Source organism: Rhinopithecus roxellana, chromosome 10 (assembly GCF_007565055.1).
Source record: "Rhinopithecus roxellana isolate Shanxi Qingling chromosome 10, ASM756505v1, whole genome shotgun sequence".
NCBI classification, from domain to species: Eukaryota; Metazoa; Chordata; class Mammalia; order Primates; family Cercopithecidae; genus Rhinopithecus; species Rhinopithecus roxellana.
In genome coordinates this window covers 116,824,899-116,844,892 of record NC_044558.1, presented here as the reverse complement: position 1 = coordinate 116,844,892, position 19,994 = coordinate 116,824,899, and the positions used below count along the sequence as shown (strand labels likewise).

General features: G+C 36.7%; 1 protein-coding gene across 2 annotated transcripts in view; it reads left to right on the top strand.

Moving 5' to 3' along the window:
* EPYC (epiphycan) overlaps positions 1 to 19,994 on the top strand; it is a 43,119-nt gene that overhangs the window by 16,568 nt on the left and 6,557 nt on the right. For both annotated transcript variants that reach the window (XM_010383944.2, XM_030939342.1), the window contains 4 exons: positions 11,343 to 11,517; positions 16,685 to 16,843; positions 17,653 to 17,855; positions 19,501 to 19,596. In XM_010383944.2, the coding sequence (XP_010382246.1) occupies positions 11,343 to 11,517; positions 16,685 to 16,843; positions 17,653 to 17,855; positions 19,501 to 19,596 (633 nt within the window). The remainder of the gene's footprint in view (positions 1 to 11,342; positions 11,518 to 16,684; positions 16,844 to 17,652; positions 17,856 to 19,500; positions 19,597 to 19,994) is intronic.

Sequence of the window (19,994 nt, the reverse complement as noted above, 5' to 3'; positions counted from 1 at the left end):
TAACTATTTCGATATTTGAGTTGCAAATATTCATTCATTACATAACTTTATTAATTTTGACTTCAATTAGTAAAATACTGAGATTTAACAATAAATAAATGGAAATAATGGTGAATTTACACAAATTTGGTGATATTATATTTCAGTAAGTGCTACAACAAATAAGATCTAAGAACAGTTGTTTATAAAAAAGAAATCAGAGGATAAAGAGACAAAAATATGCTTTTATTTCTTCTAATGTCAACGATATGTACTAGATAAATAAACCTATAATTAGTCATCCCTTAAGATTGACAAGTATGAAAACTTCTATTTAACATCGATATAGGAGGTTTGTAAACTACAATCAGTGTTTGTTATAATTTTTCTTACTTTTATGAGAAGTAAGTAGTGTGTCAGACTGAAACGTTAACCTATGTCTACATGATGGGTGAGATAATTCCATGTATTCACCTGTTTCATTTTCCTTCTGGGCATTCAGATAAAACACATTGTTTACTTTTTCTGATTCTATGTTGGCTCATGTGGCTAGTTTTCTTCCCTTAATCTGTCAATGGACAGACAATACCAGTGGACCTTGAAGTCTCAAGCTGAAAATGGTGAAGTCCTAGCAAGAAAGAAATTTGGATCTCTGAGTAATTACATAGAGGAATGTCATAAACTTGTTTACCTGCATTAGGGAGTCATGTCAGCAAGATAGAATATTTTATTGTGTTAAACCACTGGGATTTTGGACTGGTTTGTTACAGCTACTAATGTAACTTGCCATAATATAGACATTTTCAACTTTTGCTTTATTATCCATTTCCCACTTGTATAAAGGGAGCAATTTTTAGCATTTTTATAGATGATTTAAGCAGAAATATACTTGGCTGAGTATACAATTTATGCTAGTTATTTTCATAATTGTAGAATATTTCATCTGGCCCATGATGAGGTCCAATTAAACCTTTCTTCTCCATGTCAGATATAATCTCTTTAGTGGACTGAATTGTTTGTTTTCAAGAAATTTAATATTTCCCTCCTCCAAATAGTGCTGACCATAATAACAAACCATTCTCCTCTGTACCCAGTTTTTCTAGGCTGCCTCCTTAGCTTGCTTTCTGTTCTTTAGCTATATCATCATCACTGATCAGCTAGAGTTGAGATTAAAGAAGCTGCTCCTAATGGCTTCAGAAGAATCATTTCCTCTTTTTGGGCATTTTTAATATCACTTTTCTATGATGAGAAAAACTGAAAGTAACTTTAATTGCTTGGCATGGGGACCTCAATGTGACTATCTCTGGCCTTAGGTGTATCTACACTAAAATATGCCTTGTTTTTCCTATTCTAATAGGAACAATAGTATCCTCATAAATATCAATGAATCAATAAGGATCTCAGTGTATACATGTTTTTACTTTCTTCAGGGATTTCCTGGACTCTCTTTATTTACCATTTGCACATACAGGCAAAGGAAAGATTAATAAAACATTATCCTTCCCTGACTAAATTGGGGTTTTAAGTCAAAATTGTAAGGAGTGTGATTGAGATAAAAAGGCTATAGAGAAAGAAAAGATAAACCTAGGTGTAGGTTTATCTGGTCCCTATTATACAACACCAATGTTGCCAGGTTTAATAATGCCTCCAGATCTTGTTCAGGGCCCAGGGTTCACTTTTGGAGCTTTCTCCTGATATCTGTGGCTGATTGGGTAATAAACTGATCTTTTAGGATCAATTGACCCTTGAGGGAGTCAGGTGACAGGGGAGTATATTTTCTTAAGGCCTCGCATAGTCGCTTGAGGAAGGCAGAAAGATTTTCTTACTTTCCCTGAGTTATGGTGGACATCATTGAATAATTCATGGGCTTTTTTCTAATTCTCCTTAGTCCTTCCAGAACACAGGTCAGCAAATGTTTATGACTCCAGTCCCCATAATCTGAGTCGAGGTCCCAGTGGGTATCCATACTGGGGACGGCTTGTTGACCAGTAGGGAATTTGTCCCTTTCCAGGTATCTCCAAACTCTCAGGCTGCAGCCAAAGCCACATTCTTTTCAATAAAGGCCAGGGTTTGATCTAACAATAGCATGATATCTCTCCAAGTGAAGTTGAAGGTTTGCCCTAGACTCTGTAGGACATCTATACACCTATGAGGATCATCTGAAAACGTATTCAGGTCTACTTTGATCTGCTTTAAATCAGAGAGGGAGAAGGGGACTTGTACCTGGGTTGGGCCAAATTCCCCTCCCCCTACAGCTTGAAGGGGGCATAACTGACAGCCCGGGGGTTTTTTGTGGTCTCTTGGAGATTTCTTTGTTTGTTTCCTTCTGGACATGGGAGATTAGAGGAGGCTTATCATTAATAGGAAGGGGAGCTGTAGGAAGGCTAGAATATGGAGGTAAGCTGAGAGGTCCTCCTGTGAGATGTAAATTGCAAGCTTTGCATAGTTGCGTATTCTCCTTCAATGAAAAGAAAGCTTGAACATAAGGTATTTCACTCCATTTGCCTTCCCTCTTACAGAAAAGGTCAAGCTGCAGGATAGTATTAAAATTTATACTTCTCTCAGGTGACCATTTTTCCCCATCAGAGAGAGAATACTGGGGCCAGGCCATAGTGCAGAAAAAAATGAGCTGCCTCCTTTTCAGAGTTTGTGGGTCAAAGTGGTCTCAATAGCTTAGGATGCATTTTAAGGGTGAGTCTGTTGATGCCTGAGTGTTTTCCATTTGAAAGACAAAACCGCCCACAGTTTTGCTTTGTTTGTCTCCCCCACCCTGGCTGCCCAAGAACCTACAACAGTCCCTGGCCCTGCTGATCAGAATAGTTGTGCTCACTGACACAGCAGCAGAAACACTAGTTTTCCTCTTAGACCACAAAGAGGATCAAAGAAGGTCGGATTTAGTGGTCCTTACCAATGCATTCTCAAAAACCTGTTAGAGTCCTAAGCGTTTTCCTGTTAGTATTGGGATCTTACCCCTGTCCTATAAAGATGTTATGCCCCAAAAATGAAGTGGAGGGCCATAACCTGAGGGAGGGAAGGGATTTCCAGGGTTGGAAGAGTGATGCCTTTTGTCCTCACTTCTCATCATATGAATAGGAAGGATATCATTTCTGGAGCTCTCCATATCCTAGCTTCAGGAACAGCTTTTGTTAGGTCTGCTTGTCTGAAGAAGGATCCTAAAATTCCAGATAGTAACCCCCACAATGGGGCTTTGGGTAAAGATTTTGTCTTTCTGATTAGTGAGTCTGGGTGCCTAAAGAAAGGAACAGAGTCCCAAAATTTATACTAGAAATCATTCTTATAGGAAAAACTAGAAAAGCACTAGAGACAGGGAGTGATTTTTAGAAGCAGGACTAGCCTCAGAGAAGAGAGGTGGGAGGAAGTTTGTCTGACAGGCATTAGGACTCAGGAGCCAAGGGTCAGGATAGATGGGTGAGTCTTGCTTGGGCGACATGACTTTGAGAGTTCCACTCATGGCTGCAGGGTCAACCAACATTTTATTTTATTTTTTTAATTATACTTTATGTTCTAGGGTACATGTGTACAATGTGCAGGTTTGTTACATATGTATACACGTGCCATGTTGGTGTGCTGCACCCATTAACTCATTTACATTAGGTATATCTCCTAATGCTATCTCACCCCTTCCCCCCACCTCCCAATAGGCCCTGGTGTATGATGTTCCCCTTCCTGTGTCCAAGTGTTCAGTTCCCACCTATGAGTGAGAACATGTGGTGTTTGGTTTTCTGTTCTTGTGATAGTTTGCTGAGAATGATGGTTTCCAGCTGCATCCATGTCCCCACAAAGAACACGAACTCATCCTTTTTTATGGGTGCATAGTATTCCATGGTGTATATGTACCACATTTTCTTAATCCTGTCTCATTGATGAACATTTGGGTTGGTTCCAAGTCTTTGCTATTGTGAATAGTGCCACAATAAACATATGTGTGCATGTGTGTTTATAGCATCATGATTTATAATCCTTTGGGTATATCCCCAGTAATGGGATGGCTGGGTCAAATGGTATTTCTAGTTCTAGATCCTTGAGGAATCGCCACACTGTCTTCCACAATGGTTGAACTAGTTTACAGTCCCATCAACAGTGTAAAAGTGTTCCTCTTTCTCCACATCCTCTCCAGCACTTGTTGTTTACTGACTTTTTAATGATCACCATTCTAACTGGTGTGAGATGGTATCTCATTGTGGTTTTGATTTGCATTTCTCTGATGACTAGTGATGATGAGCATTTTTTCATGTGTCTGTTGGCTGCATAAATGTCTTCTTTTGAGAAGTGTCTGTTCATATCCTTTGTCCACTTTTTGATGGGGTTGTTTTTTTTCTTGTAAATTTGTTTGAGTTCTTTGTATGTTCTGGATGTTAGCCCTTTGTCAGATGAGTAGATTGCAAAAAATTTTTTCCCATTCTCCAGGTTGCCTGTTCACTCTGATGGTAGTTTCTTTTGCTGTGCAGAAGCTCTTTAGTTTAATTAGATCCCATTTGTCTAGTTTGGCTTTTGTTGCCATTGCTTTTGGTGTTTTAGATGTGAAGTCCTTTTCCATGCCTATGTCCTGAATGGTATTACCTAGGTTTTCTTCTAGGGTTTTTATGGTTTTATGTCTAACATTTAAGTCTCTAAGCCATCTTGAATTAATTTTTGTGTAAGGTCTAAGGAAGGGATCCAGTTTCAGCTTACTACTTATGGCTAGCCAGTTTTCTTAGCAACATTTATTAAAATAGGGAATCCATTCCCCATTTCTTGTTTTTGTCAGGTGTGTCAAAGATCAGATAGTTGTAGATGTGTGGTATTATTTATGAGGGCTCTGTTCTGTTCCATTGGTCTATATATCTGTTTTAGTACCAATATCATGCTGTTTTGGTTACTGTAGCCTCGTAGTATAGTTTGAAGTCAGGTAGCATGATGCCTCCAGCTTTGTTCTTTTGGTTTAGGACTGTCTTGGCAATGCGGGCTCTTTTCTGGTTCCATATAAACTTTAAAGTATTTTTTTTCCCAATTCTGTGAAGAAAGTCATTGGTAGCTTAATGGGGATGGCATTGAATCTATAAATTACCTTGGGCAATATGACCATTTTCACGATATTGATTCTTCCTATCCATAAGCATGGAATGTTCTTCTATTTGTTTGTATCCTCTTTTATTTCATTGAGCAGTGGTTTGTAGTTCTCCTTGAAAAGGTCCTTCACATCCCTTGTAAGTTGGATTCCTAGGTATTTTATTCTCTTTGAAGCAATTGTGAATGGGAGTTCATGCATGATTTGGCTCTCTGTTTGTCTGTTATTGGTGTATAACAATGCTCGTGATTTTTGCACATTGATTTTGTATCTTGAGACTTTGCTGAAGTTGTTTATCAGCTTAAGGAGATTTTGGGCTGACACAATGGGGTTTTCTAAATAGTCAATCATGTCACCTGCAAACAGGGACAATTTGACTTCCTCTTTTCCTAATTGAATACCATTTATTTCTTTCTCTTGCCTGATTGCTCTGGCCAGAACTTCCAACACTATGTTGAATAGGAGTGGTGAGAGAGGGCGTCCCTGTCTTGTGCCAGTTTTCAAGGGGAATGTTTCCAGTTTTTGCACATTCAGTATGATATTAGCTGTGGGTTTGTCATAAATAGTTCTTATTATTTTGAGATATGTTCCATCAATACTGAATTTATTGAGAGTTTTTAGCATGAAGGGCTATTGAATTTTGTCAAAGGCCTTTTCTGCATCTATTGAGATAATCATGTGGTTTTTGTCTTTGGTTCTGTTTTTATGCTGGATTATGTTTGTTGATTTGCATATGCTGAGCCAGCCTTGCATCCCAGGGATGAAGCCCACTTGATCACTGGTGGATAAGCTTTTTGATGTGCTGCTGGATTCGGTTTGCCAGTATTTTATTGAGGATTTTTTGCGTTGATGTTCTTCAGGGATATTGGTCTAAAATTCTATTTTGTTGTTGTTGTTGTTGTGTCTCTGCCAGACTTTGGTATCAGAATGATGCTTTTGTCAGGACACCGGAGTTGAATGGCTTTCCTCTCTGTCAACCATCAGCTCAGTCTGTAAGTACAGGAAAAGCAGAAGCTGGTTCCAGGCAAACCAATGCTCCCAACTCTGAAGAGTTGGGGGTTGTTAGAGAGCCCTTTCACAGAAAGCCTGACACCCATGTCTTTAGTCTGGCAGTCATGCTAGTTGCTTTTAACTGTCTGACAGGTGCCCGGTGTTTAGCTCTCGAATTCTAAGGAAAAATAGGACAGAATAGCAAGTGAAAGCGTCCAGTGGTACTCACTGCTTGACGATATTAGAACTGTTAGCAGTTAGAACTGTAGATAATTTATCTCATGGTAACCTTTGCTTAGGGAGTATATTATGTGTCCATGAAACAGTACGTCTATTCCGGAGATGAAAAATGCATATCTCACATTGACTACATGGCTACTAAAAGATAAAATGTGTGGGTGAGTTTGTGGAGAAAAGGGAACTCTTGCATACTGTTGTTGGAAATGTAAATCAGTACAACCACTATGAAAAACAGTGTGAAGATTCCTTAAAAAATTACAAATAGAACTACTATAAGACACAGCAAGCCCACTACTGGGTATATATTCAAAAGAAATGTATCAGTATGTTAAAGATATATCTGTATTCCCATGTTTATTGCAGCACTACTCACAAAGACCAAGACAAGGAATAAACCTCAGTGTCCATCAATGGATGGATGGATAAATACAATATGGTTTATATAAACAATGGAATACTATCCAGACATGAAAAGAATGAACTCCTGTCTTGAGTTAGCAAGGATGAACTTGAGATAGCATGGATGAACTTGGAGAATACTATGTTAGATGAAATAAGCAAGGCATAGAAAGATAAATACCATATGATCTCAGTGTATGTGGAATCTAAAATAGTTAATTCCCTAGGATAGAGTGGAATGGTGGTTACCAGAGGCTTAGGTAGTTAGGGAAAAGAGGGAAATGGGGAAATGTTGGTTGGAAGATACATAATTACAGTTAAAGAGGAGGGAAAAGAAAAGTCCAGAATAGGCAAATATGGAAACAGATTAGGCAAAAGTACAACCATAGAAAGTTGGTAAGTGATTGCCTGGGGCCAGGAGGTTGGAGTGGGGAAGGAGAGAGGATGAGAAGAGAGAAGTTGGAAATGGCTGTTAATGGTTGCAGAGTTTTTTTTCTGGGTGATGAAAATGCTATAAAATTGATTGGGTGATAGTTGCATAACTGTTACTAAAAAAAATTGGACTATATACTTTAAATGGATGAACTGTATATGAATTGTATCTCCATAAAGTTTTTAAAAGAGTCCATTCTTAGTACATCTACACTAGAGGACAACCTAACTTTATATAAGTAGTCTATTGCTGTATTCCAGCTAAGAGAGGATAGTAATTTAGATAATGGTGATGATGGCAGATAGGGAACAAAAGTAATGATATTGATAGATGTTTAGAAAACAGTATTGACAAATCAAATGAACAGTTGATCATAACTTAAGCATAATGTTTGACATAGACATTTTAGATAATTATAAAGATTGGCAAACCTTCCATCATTTACAAATTCACACATTCACCTGGTGATTCTTTTATTCATTCATAAAGGTAGGAATCAAATCTGGTTTATCTGAATTCCTTAACAGCATTTTTTCCATAACATATATATTACATTATCATTGATTTCCTTATTAGAAACTTAGCTGTAGATTAAAATTTAAAAAATTAAAATACAAAAAATGAGTTTTATTAACTCAAACACAATGTTGAATGGCAGCAAATGGTTTATGATCCCCATAAACAGGTATAATTTACATGTTCAACAAGAAATCTACACTAAAAGGACTCAGTGGATAATGAAGCAATCAGAAAGATGTATGATTGCTGTTTCTGAACACACCAGTTTTTCATATTTTTACTCTGAAATTAAGACAAAAAAGTAGGCTCAGTGGCAGCAATATAATTATATAGATCATTTAGATGCACTTTTTGCTAAGGGGCAAATGAATTTCATCAAAATCATTGTTAACCAAATCTTATTGTCACTTAAAATGGTTCTGAATGTTTTTATAGAGATAATCTTCTGTGGACAACAATGGTGATTATTAGAAAATGAAAGCTTTTAATCTTTTGTCATATTTTTAATAATAACACAGACATTGCTAGTAAAAGTCTCAGTTCAATCTGAAACAATAAATGTAATTGGATTATTTTCTATGGAGAGTCTTTATTTCTCCAGGGAGCAGAAACTTAGTCTGAGACACTTCAGGGTCACTTGAACCGCTTTTACCCTGAGATTGGGTTGAGGTGATACATTGCTTACATGGAGTCACGGCTGTACAGGGTGCAGAGACTGGGACAGGCTTAAGGACTTCTCTCTTGGTAGTTATCTCTTCATACTGACATCTGCTGATATCTCACGCAGCCTAGGTCACTGTGAACTATCCATGTGTCATCTCTGGAATAGATGTACTGTTTTGTGGATGCAGAATTTACTCTCTAAGCAAAAGCTACCATAATATAAGTTATCTACAGTTCTAAGACCAGGTACACAAGAAAATAAAAATAGATAACTTACTGCAAACTGTCAACTCAAAGATGTACCCTGCTGGTACTATGTTAAGAAGACATACAAGTGCAGTGACTTTGACTGAAATCAAAGTCATATGTAGTAATGACCATTTGTATTATATTTTTAAACTTTAGGGAAATATAATGAACAAATTAAAAAGTTAAAACAGGAAGAAGCAATTCAGAGTAAAACAAGCAGCCAAAGAAAAAAGAATAGAGGAAAACACTGAAAGAATATATGAATATTTGTAGAAGAGGCTCAATTATGTTTGCATTCAAGTGTTACCAATTGTAGCTTGAGAAAAAGGGCAGGGATTTTTTTTTTTTTTTTTTGGTCATTTGTGTTTATGTTCAAATTTAGTTTTCTGCAACATAAGCATACAAGTCTACCACACGGAAGGCCAGGTGGTCTTGTTTCCCTGGACTCTTTTTTTTTTTTTCTTTTTTGTATGCATTGCCTCACAACTTCATATCACAGTATGAAGATTGTTGAAGAGGGGGAAAAGATGCCTAAATCACTTCTATTTAATAGTGAAAATAAATGTGCCTACAAAACAAAAGTCTCTCCAGGCACAGTACTTTGAGGTTCCGCAATTTTGCTGACGTGAAAAGGCCTTCCTTTTTCTTGGTTTTCAAAGTTGTATTGCATTTACGTTTTGTTAGCAAGGAAGCATGAACAAAACAATTTTTGATAAACACAAAAAGCTGTTTTGCCTCATTATATTGGATGACAAGTGAGATCTTACAGCTTCACATCAAATCAGTGGAAAAACAATTATCTGTAAAAAGTATGTGCAAACATTTTTCTTACAAAGCTAAGATTCAAGGCAACGTGTCTGGAATTTGTTTCTCCCTTTAGGCTGCCTCCATTCCATGAAACATCTGTCTCAATTTCCGCTCTTCCTGGAGCCTCCTTTTGGTCTCTCTACAAATCCATTCCTTCTGAATCTGCCTCATTCTGACCTACAGATGGAAACCTTATGTCTTTCTGTGTAAGAAAATGTGCCCAATCTTCTCAGCTGGAGTTTTCTGGCCAAGCTTTATTATATCTTCATGTATTGCTCCCTAATGTCTCAAAGACAGTATAATCTGTTTTTGTTTTGATTTCATGCTTTAAATAATTTAAAGTAAGTATTAGCACATTCACTGATTCGTCTCAGAAAATCTCTAAACGTAGAGCTGTGAATTAGATATATTTTGGACAAGCAAAGTTTGAAAAATTATACTTCAATAAGTACTTGCTGATTGCCTATTATGCTTAACAGCCTAGAGGTACACAGATAAAAGAGATGACATACTTTACCATCCAGCAGGCTTGGATATGCAGAAAACAAATGGAACCAATGTAATACAGCACAGAAAAAGCTGAAATAGAGAGACTAAGGAAGCACAGAAGGATGCACAATTCAGAAATATAAACTGATAAAATAAAGTTTAGTGTTTCTTAAAAAGAATAATTTTCATTTGTGATTTGCAATGCATTTAAATATATTAAAAATGATATCAAATCATAAGTGTATCTTTAAAATTTTTTGGTTATTCAAACATCTAGAAAATATTTGGTCTGAAAATATACCTGTGTTATACATGAAAGGAATAGTTTGCACACCATTTGTTATTAAGTAATACAGAAATAATTTATGTGTTTCCTTACTTATTTAATGAAAGCAAATAAAGAGTGGAAAAAACCAAAAGGCCATATTGGTGTGGTTAAGGGAAAATCTGGGATTTCTGGGGATACCACAAGGACACTGGGCCATAAAGGGTGAGTCCTGGATGTTGCCATCCCAATTGCCTGGGGCAAATTTTCAACCCAAGATTACAAGGCCATCAGAGAAGTAGATATTTACTAAGTACCACAAAGAAATACACATTCAGACAAGGGAAGAAATCTGAAAGGAAGGTTTCTCCTAAATGCAAACAGTATTCTTAAAAGCAATGACACCATTACTTACAATGTACAAGTTAGATAAGAGCAAAATAGGTATAATCTAAAATACAATACATAAAAAATAATCTTTGAATAATTTTGTGATTTTATAACTGCCTCCTCATGTCAAAGCTCTCAAAAAGTCAGTTTTAACATATCTAGATATCATTGGAATATTTGCTATTTTAATAATATTGAAAACACATGAGAAATGGCATATCATAATCAAATCATAATTTTTATGTCACTATATATTTTATTTTAGTATAAAGGATACTTTTCAGTAAAATGCCATTAGAGAAAGTATAAGTCATTGGTAAGGAACAGAATATTTGAACCTAGGAAATCAAGGATTGAAAGGACAGGAAAATATGTATCAATTTCTGCTCAGTTATTACCTTCAAGGGGAGTAGAATGAGGGCTGAATGGTGATGGAGACTTCAATGTTACTCTGTACACTTCTGAATTAATGTGAAGCTTTCACAACATTGATGCACTCTTGTAATGCTACTTATTATTAGAAAACAATAAATGAGCTTTTTTTAAAAATTATGAAATGAACAAACACACAAAATGTTAAAGAACAAGAAGACCAAAAAAAAAAAAAAAAAAAAAAAAAGGAGGCATTGGAAACAACTTCTAAGATGTGAGAAACAAAACTAATTAAAAACAACCACAGTTACTAGAACCATGTGTGTTCCTCCAAGCACTCAGGATGGTCACATTGTTGAACTTTAGAACATGAGTGTCCTCTTGTGGCAAAGATGGGTACATTTTAAATTTGTGTCACTGCCACACAGAATGACTGAGAAGTTTGCCTGAAGAAATTCTCTCTCTTTTTTTTTTTTCAGATTGAAATAGCCACAGTGATGCCTTCAGGGAACCGAGAGCTCCTCACTCCACCCCCACAGCCTGAGGAGGCCCAGGAAGAGGAAGAGGAGGAAGAATCCACTCCCAGGCTGATTGATGGCTCTTCCCCGCAGGAGCCTGAATTCACAGGGGTTCTGGGGCCACACACAAATGAAGGTCAGATACATCAAAGCAGAATTACAACTGAGTCCACATTAACTGCAAAGCTTCAACTCTACAGAGAAACCACATGACATGACCCAAGAAAAAAGTTTTGGAATAGGCCAGGTTTGAAGTAGATTTATACATAGATTTTACATTCAAATATAAAGCAGTTTTAATAATTCAGCTTTGGTCTCGTTAAAATGATCAAATAACCAAAGATTTAGGATGAAAATGTTGTACATCATTACTGGAAACCTGTGTGGTGGAATGTATTTGTAGAACAGAGAGTATTTGATAAGCAGGAAAAAATCTTTGCCTCTGAGATCAGGCCACAGCATTTCAAGGGGATAAGAGATGACGAGGATGAAGATGATGGTAATAGTAATATTTTGCACTAATTGAGCATATACTATCTGTGGCCCATATGCTCAGCACTTCACATTATCTCATTGGATTATTAAAACCTCCCTGTGAGAGTGTTAATATTACTCTTTTCATTATCATGGAGAAAACTATAATTCAAAGGGATAGTAACTTGCCAGATATCACAAAGCTGTTACATAGTGGGTTTGAAGCCAGCCTGTTCAGATTCTTGGCTGTTTATTTATTTAAAAACAGGCTTCTTCCCACTCACTCCTAAGAAGCAACAGAGAGAGGAAAGTATTGCACAATATCAGACACTATGTTGCATGGCCTGCAGCTGAAACCAGGGTCTTTTAGTTAAAGAGAAGGAATTCTTGGTGCTACATGTGATTCTATTATATGTCTATATTTCTTGCTTGAACGTGTCACTGTCAACCTTGGGGGTACTCAAGAGGACTCACACTGGAATACTTTTACATATACAGAGAATGGCATAGTTAGGGAGTATAGAAAAAAAGTAAGGAGAGTTCCCACTGCAAGAGTTGAGTGAGTATAGTGTCTCTGTATTCCAAGTTCTGTAGACACAAAGCTTTAAGTAACCACTGTTTTCATGAATATTTCTGCCTAGCACAGGAAGATAGACATACAAACAAATTTAGAGGCAATACTGTATGTATTAATCCATGTTCACACTGCTGATAAAGACATATCCAAGATTGGGTAATTTACAGAGAAAAAAAGTTTTGATGGATTCCCAATTCCACGTGGCTGGGGAGGCCCCAAAATCATGGTGAAAGGCAAAAGGCATATTTTACATGGCAGCAGGAAAGAGAGAAAGAGAGCCAAGTGAAAGGCGAAACGCCTTATAAAACCATCAGATCTTGTGAGACTTACTACCACGAGAACAGTATGAAGGAAGCTGCCCCCATGATTCAGTTATCTCTAACCAGGTCCTTCCCACAACATGTGGGAATTATGGGAGCTACAATTCAAGATGAGATTTGGGTGGGGACACAGCCAAACTGTATCACTGTATTACAAGTCTTATGAGAAAAGTCTGTCCAGAACACACTGGGAGACAAAAAGAGTGGGAGGAGCAATATTACCTAAAGCAAGACTAAAAGCAAAGAACAGGAATCAAAAGTGAGAGTTTCTTGGAGAGACAGAGGAGGCAAAATGTATGTATTCAAATCACAGCACTGTGACTTGTTGGGTTTTTATAGTCTTGAGCAAGGCATTCAATATTTTTGTGCCTTAGTTTTCTCATCTAAAAAAACATGGGATAATAAATAATAGAACTTACCTTATAGAGATGCTGTCAGGATTAAATGAATACATGTAGTTACTGGCCCATAGTAAACATAGTATTAGTTACGAAAATTCTAATGTTGATAAAGGAGTTCATGCACTGTTTTCTCTCTTAACATTTTTAGTGTACAATACACTATTATTAACTAGGAATACTACGGTATAGCAGACCTCTAGTACTTATTCATCCTATATAACTGAAATTTTATACCCCTTGAACAACTCCCCATTTCCTGAGGCTCTGGTAGCGACCATTTTACTCTTTGCTTCTTTGAGGTTTAGCTATTCTTCAATAAGTAATATGAAAAGTTGCCCTTTCATCCAATGCCTTCTATATGCCAGACACTTGAATTGTTTTATCTACATTAACTTTTGGAAGAGTCATAACACTATATATTGGACACTGATTACCCATTTTTAAAAATAAGAAAACTAAAACTCCAACATCCTATAAAATGTGTCCAGTATCGCAGAGGTGATATGTGGAATGCAACATAGACCAATAAATCTTGTCAGTGTCATTAATGAATATATTATATTCTTTCTGTGTAGTTAAATTTCTGTGTAGTAGAACACCGTGCAAGTAGAAAAAGGAAAAGACATAATGAGAAGGAAATGTAAGTATCCAGCATAAAGCACTCAAAACAGGAAAATTAAATATCCCTGGAACATTACTTATGTTTAAGTGATTTCAGATCCTTCAAAAGTTGACCAACCTGATATTGATACCCGTACTCTGGATCTCTCAGCTGAGCCAGAAACAACAGAGAAGCAGAATGCCCAATCCTTTCAAAAGCTTGAGTCAAGTAATGCTTCACTAATGTCAATTTAGAAACATAAAAAAAACTAAGACTTTTAAAGAAAATTTTTGTCTCTAAAGTACTCTGAGGATAAATAATAAAGTTAAAAACTCAAACTCACATTTTAATTTCAAAGAAGCAGCACACATTCATCAAAATTAAATAGTTTAGAAATATTTAGAATAGTAAAAATAAAAATACCATATTTCTACTACTAAAACAAATTTCTAAAAATAACATTCTAAAACCATATAATGTAGCCTTGAGTTAGGTGTAGAAAACTTAGAATTAAATTATAACTACTGTGAATATGTAAAAATTACCCTAAGCAATCGTTGCTTAATTATCAAGGTGATAAATATATAGAAGAATCAAATGTCTTAACTCTTAAAATTTTTATGATGAGTATAAAATATTAATTTATAATGATTGGAGAAATTAGCACATATTAAATATTTTACAGCTCCCACTTAAACATTTTTTCCTGGCTTTCCATTCTTAAAATGGAAATGACTTTTGTATTTAATGATAGTAATAAGACCTTAATAGGTACATTATCAGTTCATGATTACAAACCACAAATGGACCTTTTAACTAGGGTGATCAAATCTCCTGGTGCGTCTGGGTGTGAGGAGTTCCCAAAGCAAGTGTCTTTGAATGTTATAAACTGGGAAGTCTCAGGTAAACTAAGACAAATTGATCACTGAGCAATTTCAGGACATTTCTTCCACCACTTTTCTCTTCTACTTTATGTCATGGAGATTTCACTTTCTCCATTCATTTCACATCTTACAACCCTTATTTACCTCATCCCTAGACTCCTCAAGCCTGTCAGATAACTTAACTTCCTACTTCACAAAGAAAATGCAATTTCTCAGTCAGCAGATCCTTGGTGTTTCTGTTTCCAGACAAATAATCTACCTACATCTATATCAATGTGCTCTTCTATCTCCCTCTCCTTCTAGTACAACAAAGACCTCTGTCCTTCCACATGTGGGATGAAAATCCTTCCATGTTCTTTGAGTTCTATTTCCTATTGTCCTCTCATGATCCTTTTTATATTCAACTTCACCTCCTCTGGATCGTTTTCTCCAAATATCTTCCACGTTAATCACCCCCTTCATCATACAAACCACAAGCATATTTTATTATACTTATCAGTATGTCTCATCCCTTGCTCTTCACAAACCTCTCTGCATTTTCTACATTTGTGGCAACTTTTCCCTTACTTCCAACTTCTCCCTTAATGGACTGTAATCTGGCTTTCAGCTCCCTCACTTTGCATATCTTGTAACTCTCTGATAACCATTGCAATAACTAATCCAAGAACATTTTTCAGTCCTTAACTTACCTGACATCTCTGGAGGCTTAGGTTGTTGATTATTTCCTTTCCCTTAAAACTCTTTGGTCTAAAACCGTCTTTTGTCTACACTATGATTCACTTCCACTTTTTCCAGTTGCCCTGCTTCAGTCTTCCATTACACCTTCCAGCAGACTTAACTCTTACCATGCAAACTGCATCGTATGATACCTCTGTCCATCCTTATGGGAATAAACAAAAGCTGTAGCACAGCCTGCAAGGCCCCTGCATGTTATGCCCCATACATTTCAATGCTCTCTGAGTTTCCACCATATGGACTATCTTTCCGTCCCTTCAAAGTGAAGGCACATGCTGCTTCCTTTGCCTGGCATACTATTCCCTTCCTACCTGCATAGTCAATTATTCCTCTTCTGCTGATCTCAGCTCAGCTTTCACTTCAGAATTGCCTTCCATGACTTCCAGACTAGGTCAAATCCCCCTATGTTATGTTCAGATGACACTTCATGACACTCATCACATTCATAATTTTATTTGTGTGATTAACATTCATTTCACATAGCAGGTCATAAAACACAACTGTGTCTCTTTGTGCTCACCGTTTCACCAGCTAGCATGGTGCCATTTACATAGAAAGGATTCAATAATATGTATTGAACAACTGAATATTAATAATTATTATCTTTTATTTTTCTTGAAGCAGGTGTTTTTTCAGTGAGATGTTTCACTATTAAGCCAAAGACTGAATGAAAATATTACGTGTGATATTTTAACTTTATGAAAAGCACAATAATAATGTTTAAATTTTGAATATAGAATTTCTAATAAATAGAAAAGTACTCAGTAATTTTAAATTATTTTTAAAATGTTACATTGAATATACTAATTGTTGAGACTATTTTTTTTTTTTTTTTTTTTTTTTTTTTTGAGACGGAGTCTTGCTCTGTCGCCCAGGCTGGAGTGCAGTGGCCGGATCTCAGCTCACTGCAAGCTCCGCCTCCCGGGTTCATGCCATTCTCCTGCCTCAGCCTCCAGAGTAGCTGGGACTACAGGCGCCCGCCACCTCGCCTGGCTAGTTTTTGTATTTTTTAGTAGAGACGGGGTTTCACTGTGTTAGCCAGGATGGTCTCGATCTCCTGACCTCGTGATCCGCCCGTCTCGGCCTCCCAAAGTGCTGGGATTACAGGCTTGAGCCACCGCGCCTGGCCTGTTGAGACAATTTTAATTGGTATGTTTGACTTGAATATTCTATTTACAGAAAACATTATGAGAAAATATAAAATCTACTTGGTTAGTGGGAGAGTCTAATCTTGTTTATCAAACATTCCACATTATTTCTTAGAAATTGATTTGGTAGTTACAAATAATTTCATTTTCCTTTATCTTTTAGACTTTCCAACATGTCTTCTGTGTACTTGTATAAGTACCACCGTGTACTGTGATGACCATGAACTTGATGCTATTCCTCCGCTGCCCAAGAACACCGCTTATTTCTATTCCCGCTTTAACAGAATTAAAAAGATCAACAAAAATGACTTTGCAAGCCTAAGTATGGATGACAGCAGTAACAGCCTTCACTGCTTTACAGAATTCCCTAAAATTTTTACATTGTCAAATGTTAGCACTGAGAATGCAGCTTGAATGCCAAAGCCTGGTTCATGAATCAATAGTGTTTTGTTATTTAAAAATTTGACAATTTGCTTTAATAATTATAAGAAAAAACAACAAACAAGCAATGGTCATTTCAAAACCACATAGGTGATGTTTTCAAATGAACAATTTAAACTAAATATGCATGATAAACAATTATATTTTACATGCTGGAATGTTTTATCATGTTCTTATGAGTAAAATACCATGGTCATATTTATGAGGAGTTGGCTTTTTAAAAATAAACTTCCACTAAAGCATAGTTGCTTTATGATGGATGAATGCAAGCCTGAATTCTGCTTTATAGTTGTTGCCAACTTAAAGAATTTTGGTATGTGTCATAAAATGTTTTAATCATTTGAAGATTTCTTTCTAATGCCTGTATCTTTGACTGTTAGAAAACACAACACTGTTTATCACTGAAGGAAACATTTTAAGTGACAAAATCCAGACAAACTTTATGAAGATTATGGAGAAAGACCAGTTATTTTAAATGTGGTATACCAATTTCTTTGCTAAAGTTATACTCCTAAGTACATAAATATGAATAGTATTTGGGGAAATAATTTTTATAAAAAGAAAGATAATCATTTCATTAACTGTGCATTGCTAAATTGATATTTATATTTGCAAAATAAAGGAAAATCACATTTATATTTTTGTGCGAGCAAAACAAGAATATTTAACTACTTCCTTTTTTTCTTCTAGGTGATTTAAGAAGGATTGATCTGACATCAAATTTAATATCTGAGATTGATGAAGATGCATTCCGAAAACTGCCTCAACTTCGAGAGCTTGTCCTGCGTGACAACAAAATAAGGCAGCTCCCAGAATTGCCAACCACTTTGACATTTATTGATATTAGCAACAATAGACTTGGAAGGAAAGGGATAAAGCAAGAAGCATTTAAAGTAAGTTTTAAGTTTGATGTGCAGACTTTTATCTTCCAATTTTATTTGCTGTCATTGACTAGCCTTTTTATTCGTATGGGGAAATTTATTTATTTATTTATTTATTTATTTATTTATTGAGATATGGTCTCACTCTGTCACTCAGGCTTGAGCGAGTGGTACGATCACGGCCCACTGCAGCTTCAACCTCCCTGGCCTCAGATGATCCTCCTACCTCAGCCTCCCCAGTAACTGGGACTACAAGACACGTGTCACCATGCCTGGCTAAATTTTGTATATTTTTGTAGAGACATGGTTTCGCCATATTTCCCAGGCTGGTCTCAAACTCCTGGGCTCCAGTGATCCTCCCGCTTCGACCTCCCAAAGTACTGGGATTATAGGTGTGAGCCACTATGCTCAACTTCTATAAGGGGATTTAATTTAGTGAGACTTTTAACTTTCAAAATAAACTTATCAACTACATCTATCATGCTTTTGAGAAATACTATATTCTGGTACATTGTGAGGGTGATCAAGCACCAAGAACAGAAAGCAGGGCTAGAATAAGAAGCCCTGTATAGAATAAGAAGTTGGTGGCTACCTGAAGCACTGTCTACAGGAGCACCTGGAAGTGGTGCAAGCCAGAGAATCTGTATTGATCAGACCCTCCACTCAGAAAGACTATCTGGCTAAAAGGATAGCTACTTGGCAGGAAATGGGCAATGTCTTGAAGACAGCAGGCTACTAAATGACCTCATAAAGAGGATGGATTCAGTTAACCTTAGAGATTTTGCTTTCTAAGTGAAGCAAGCAGGTTTGGGGCTAGAGGACTTGCTTGGAAAAACAGCATAGGGTCTGAGAACAGCAACGAACTGGCTTTCTTGACCCCTCTTAGGGCATTCAAACAGCCTCTCTCAGTGCACATTGAACACATAATTTTAAAATACTCTTTAGAGAGAGTATAATAATACCACATTATTCTCAGGGATGGCACAGGGGATAGTGTGGCCTCATTACCACTGGGTGGTGGTGAATGCCCTGTCTCTCTACTAGGCCTCCTATGATACCATCAATGGTAGCTACAGGAGTTAGGGCATCTCACTATAGCCAGGCAAGGGTCATAGTTTGGTCTGCCCACTCTGCCTCTGTTGGCACAGGTGGCGATCAGTCACAGTTTATTCTAGGGTGTTTGGCTACAGTAGAATAGCTATTGTCTAAATGTTTTCTGTCTTGCTAGGCTGCCCCTTTCCTGCTACTTGGGCTACCAGGCCATTGTTGGGGAGGAACTATTTGTTTCCATGCCTATAAAATAAAGGAAATGCTTGCTATGTCTCATCAAAATCCTCAAAATCCCACTGCACAATGTCTTTCATAAGAGGAAGCAGCCTTGCTTAAATTGAGAAAGTTAGACTGAACAAAACATGTTTCTTCCTAGAGACTGAGAAACGTAATTGTATTTTCATGAAGAAATATTTGCTTGCAGCCCGTTTTTCCAAAACTCATTTGAATTGTCTAGTAACTCAGAAAACTAAGCTGCCTCAACTTTACAAAACAAGACCTGAACTGGAACATGTTATTTTACAAATATTTGCATAGAGAGGGAATGGGAAACACAACTGTGGCACCTCGAGTTTTTATTGAGTTCGCACATTTGGAATGTTTACAGGACATGTACGATCTCCGTCATCTGTACCTCACTGATAACAACTTGGACCACATCCCTCTGCCACTGCCAGAAAATCTACGAGCTCTTCACCTCCAGGTAGGAGTCTACCAGTAAGGTGTGTCCAAGAGCTTCAGAGAAAGCAAAGCCAAGAAGGACATCAGGACACAACAGTTTGTCTGTAATGGCATGTTGACACACCGTGACAGCTTTTCTTCTTTTTCTCTTTTCTCATTTGTTCTCTCTTTATCTGAATATAAAGCTATCTTTATACATTCATAACTCTATCTATTCTAATTGAATTCTGATAACTTTACTCTTTTCCTTATTTTCCGAGGCAAAATACACCCTTTTGGTACACAAATCTCTTTAGGAAAAAAAAAAAAAAAAAAAAAAGCACTGAAAGTTTCACCTGTTGAAGAAAATGTAAAGATTAGAAGTGGAAAAGTAAAAGGTGAAATAAAAATCTAAGTTGATGTTTAGTTGTCAGAGAAAAA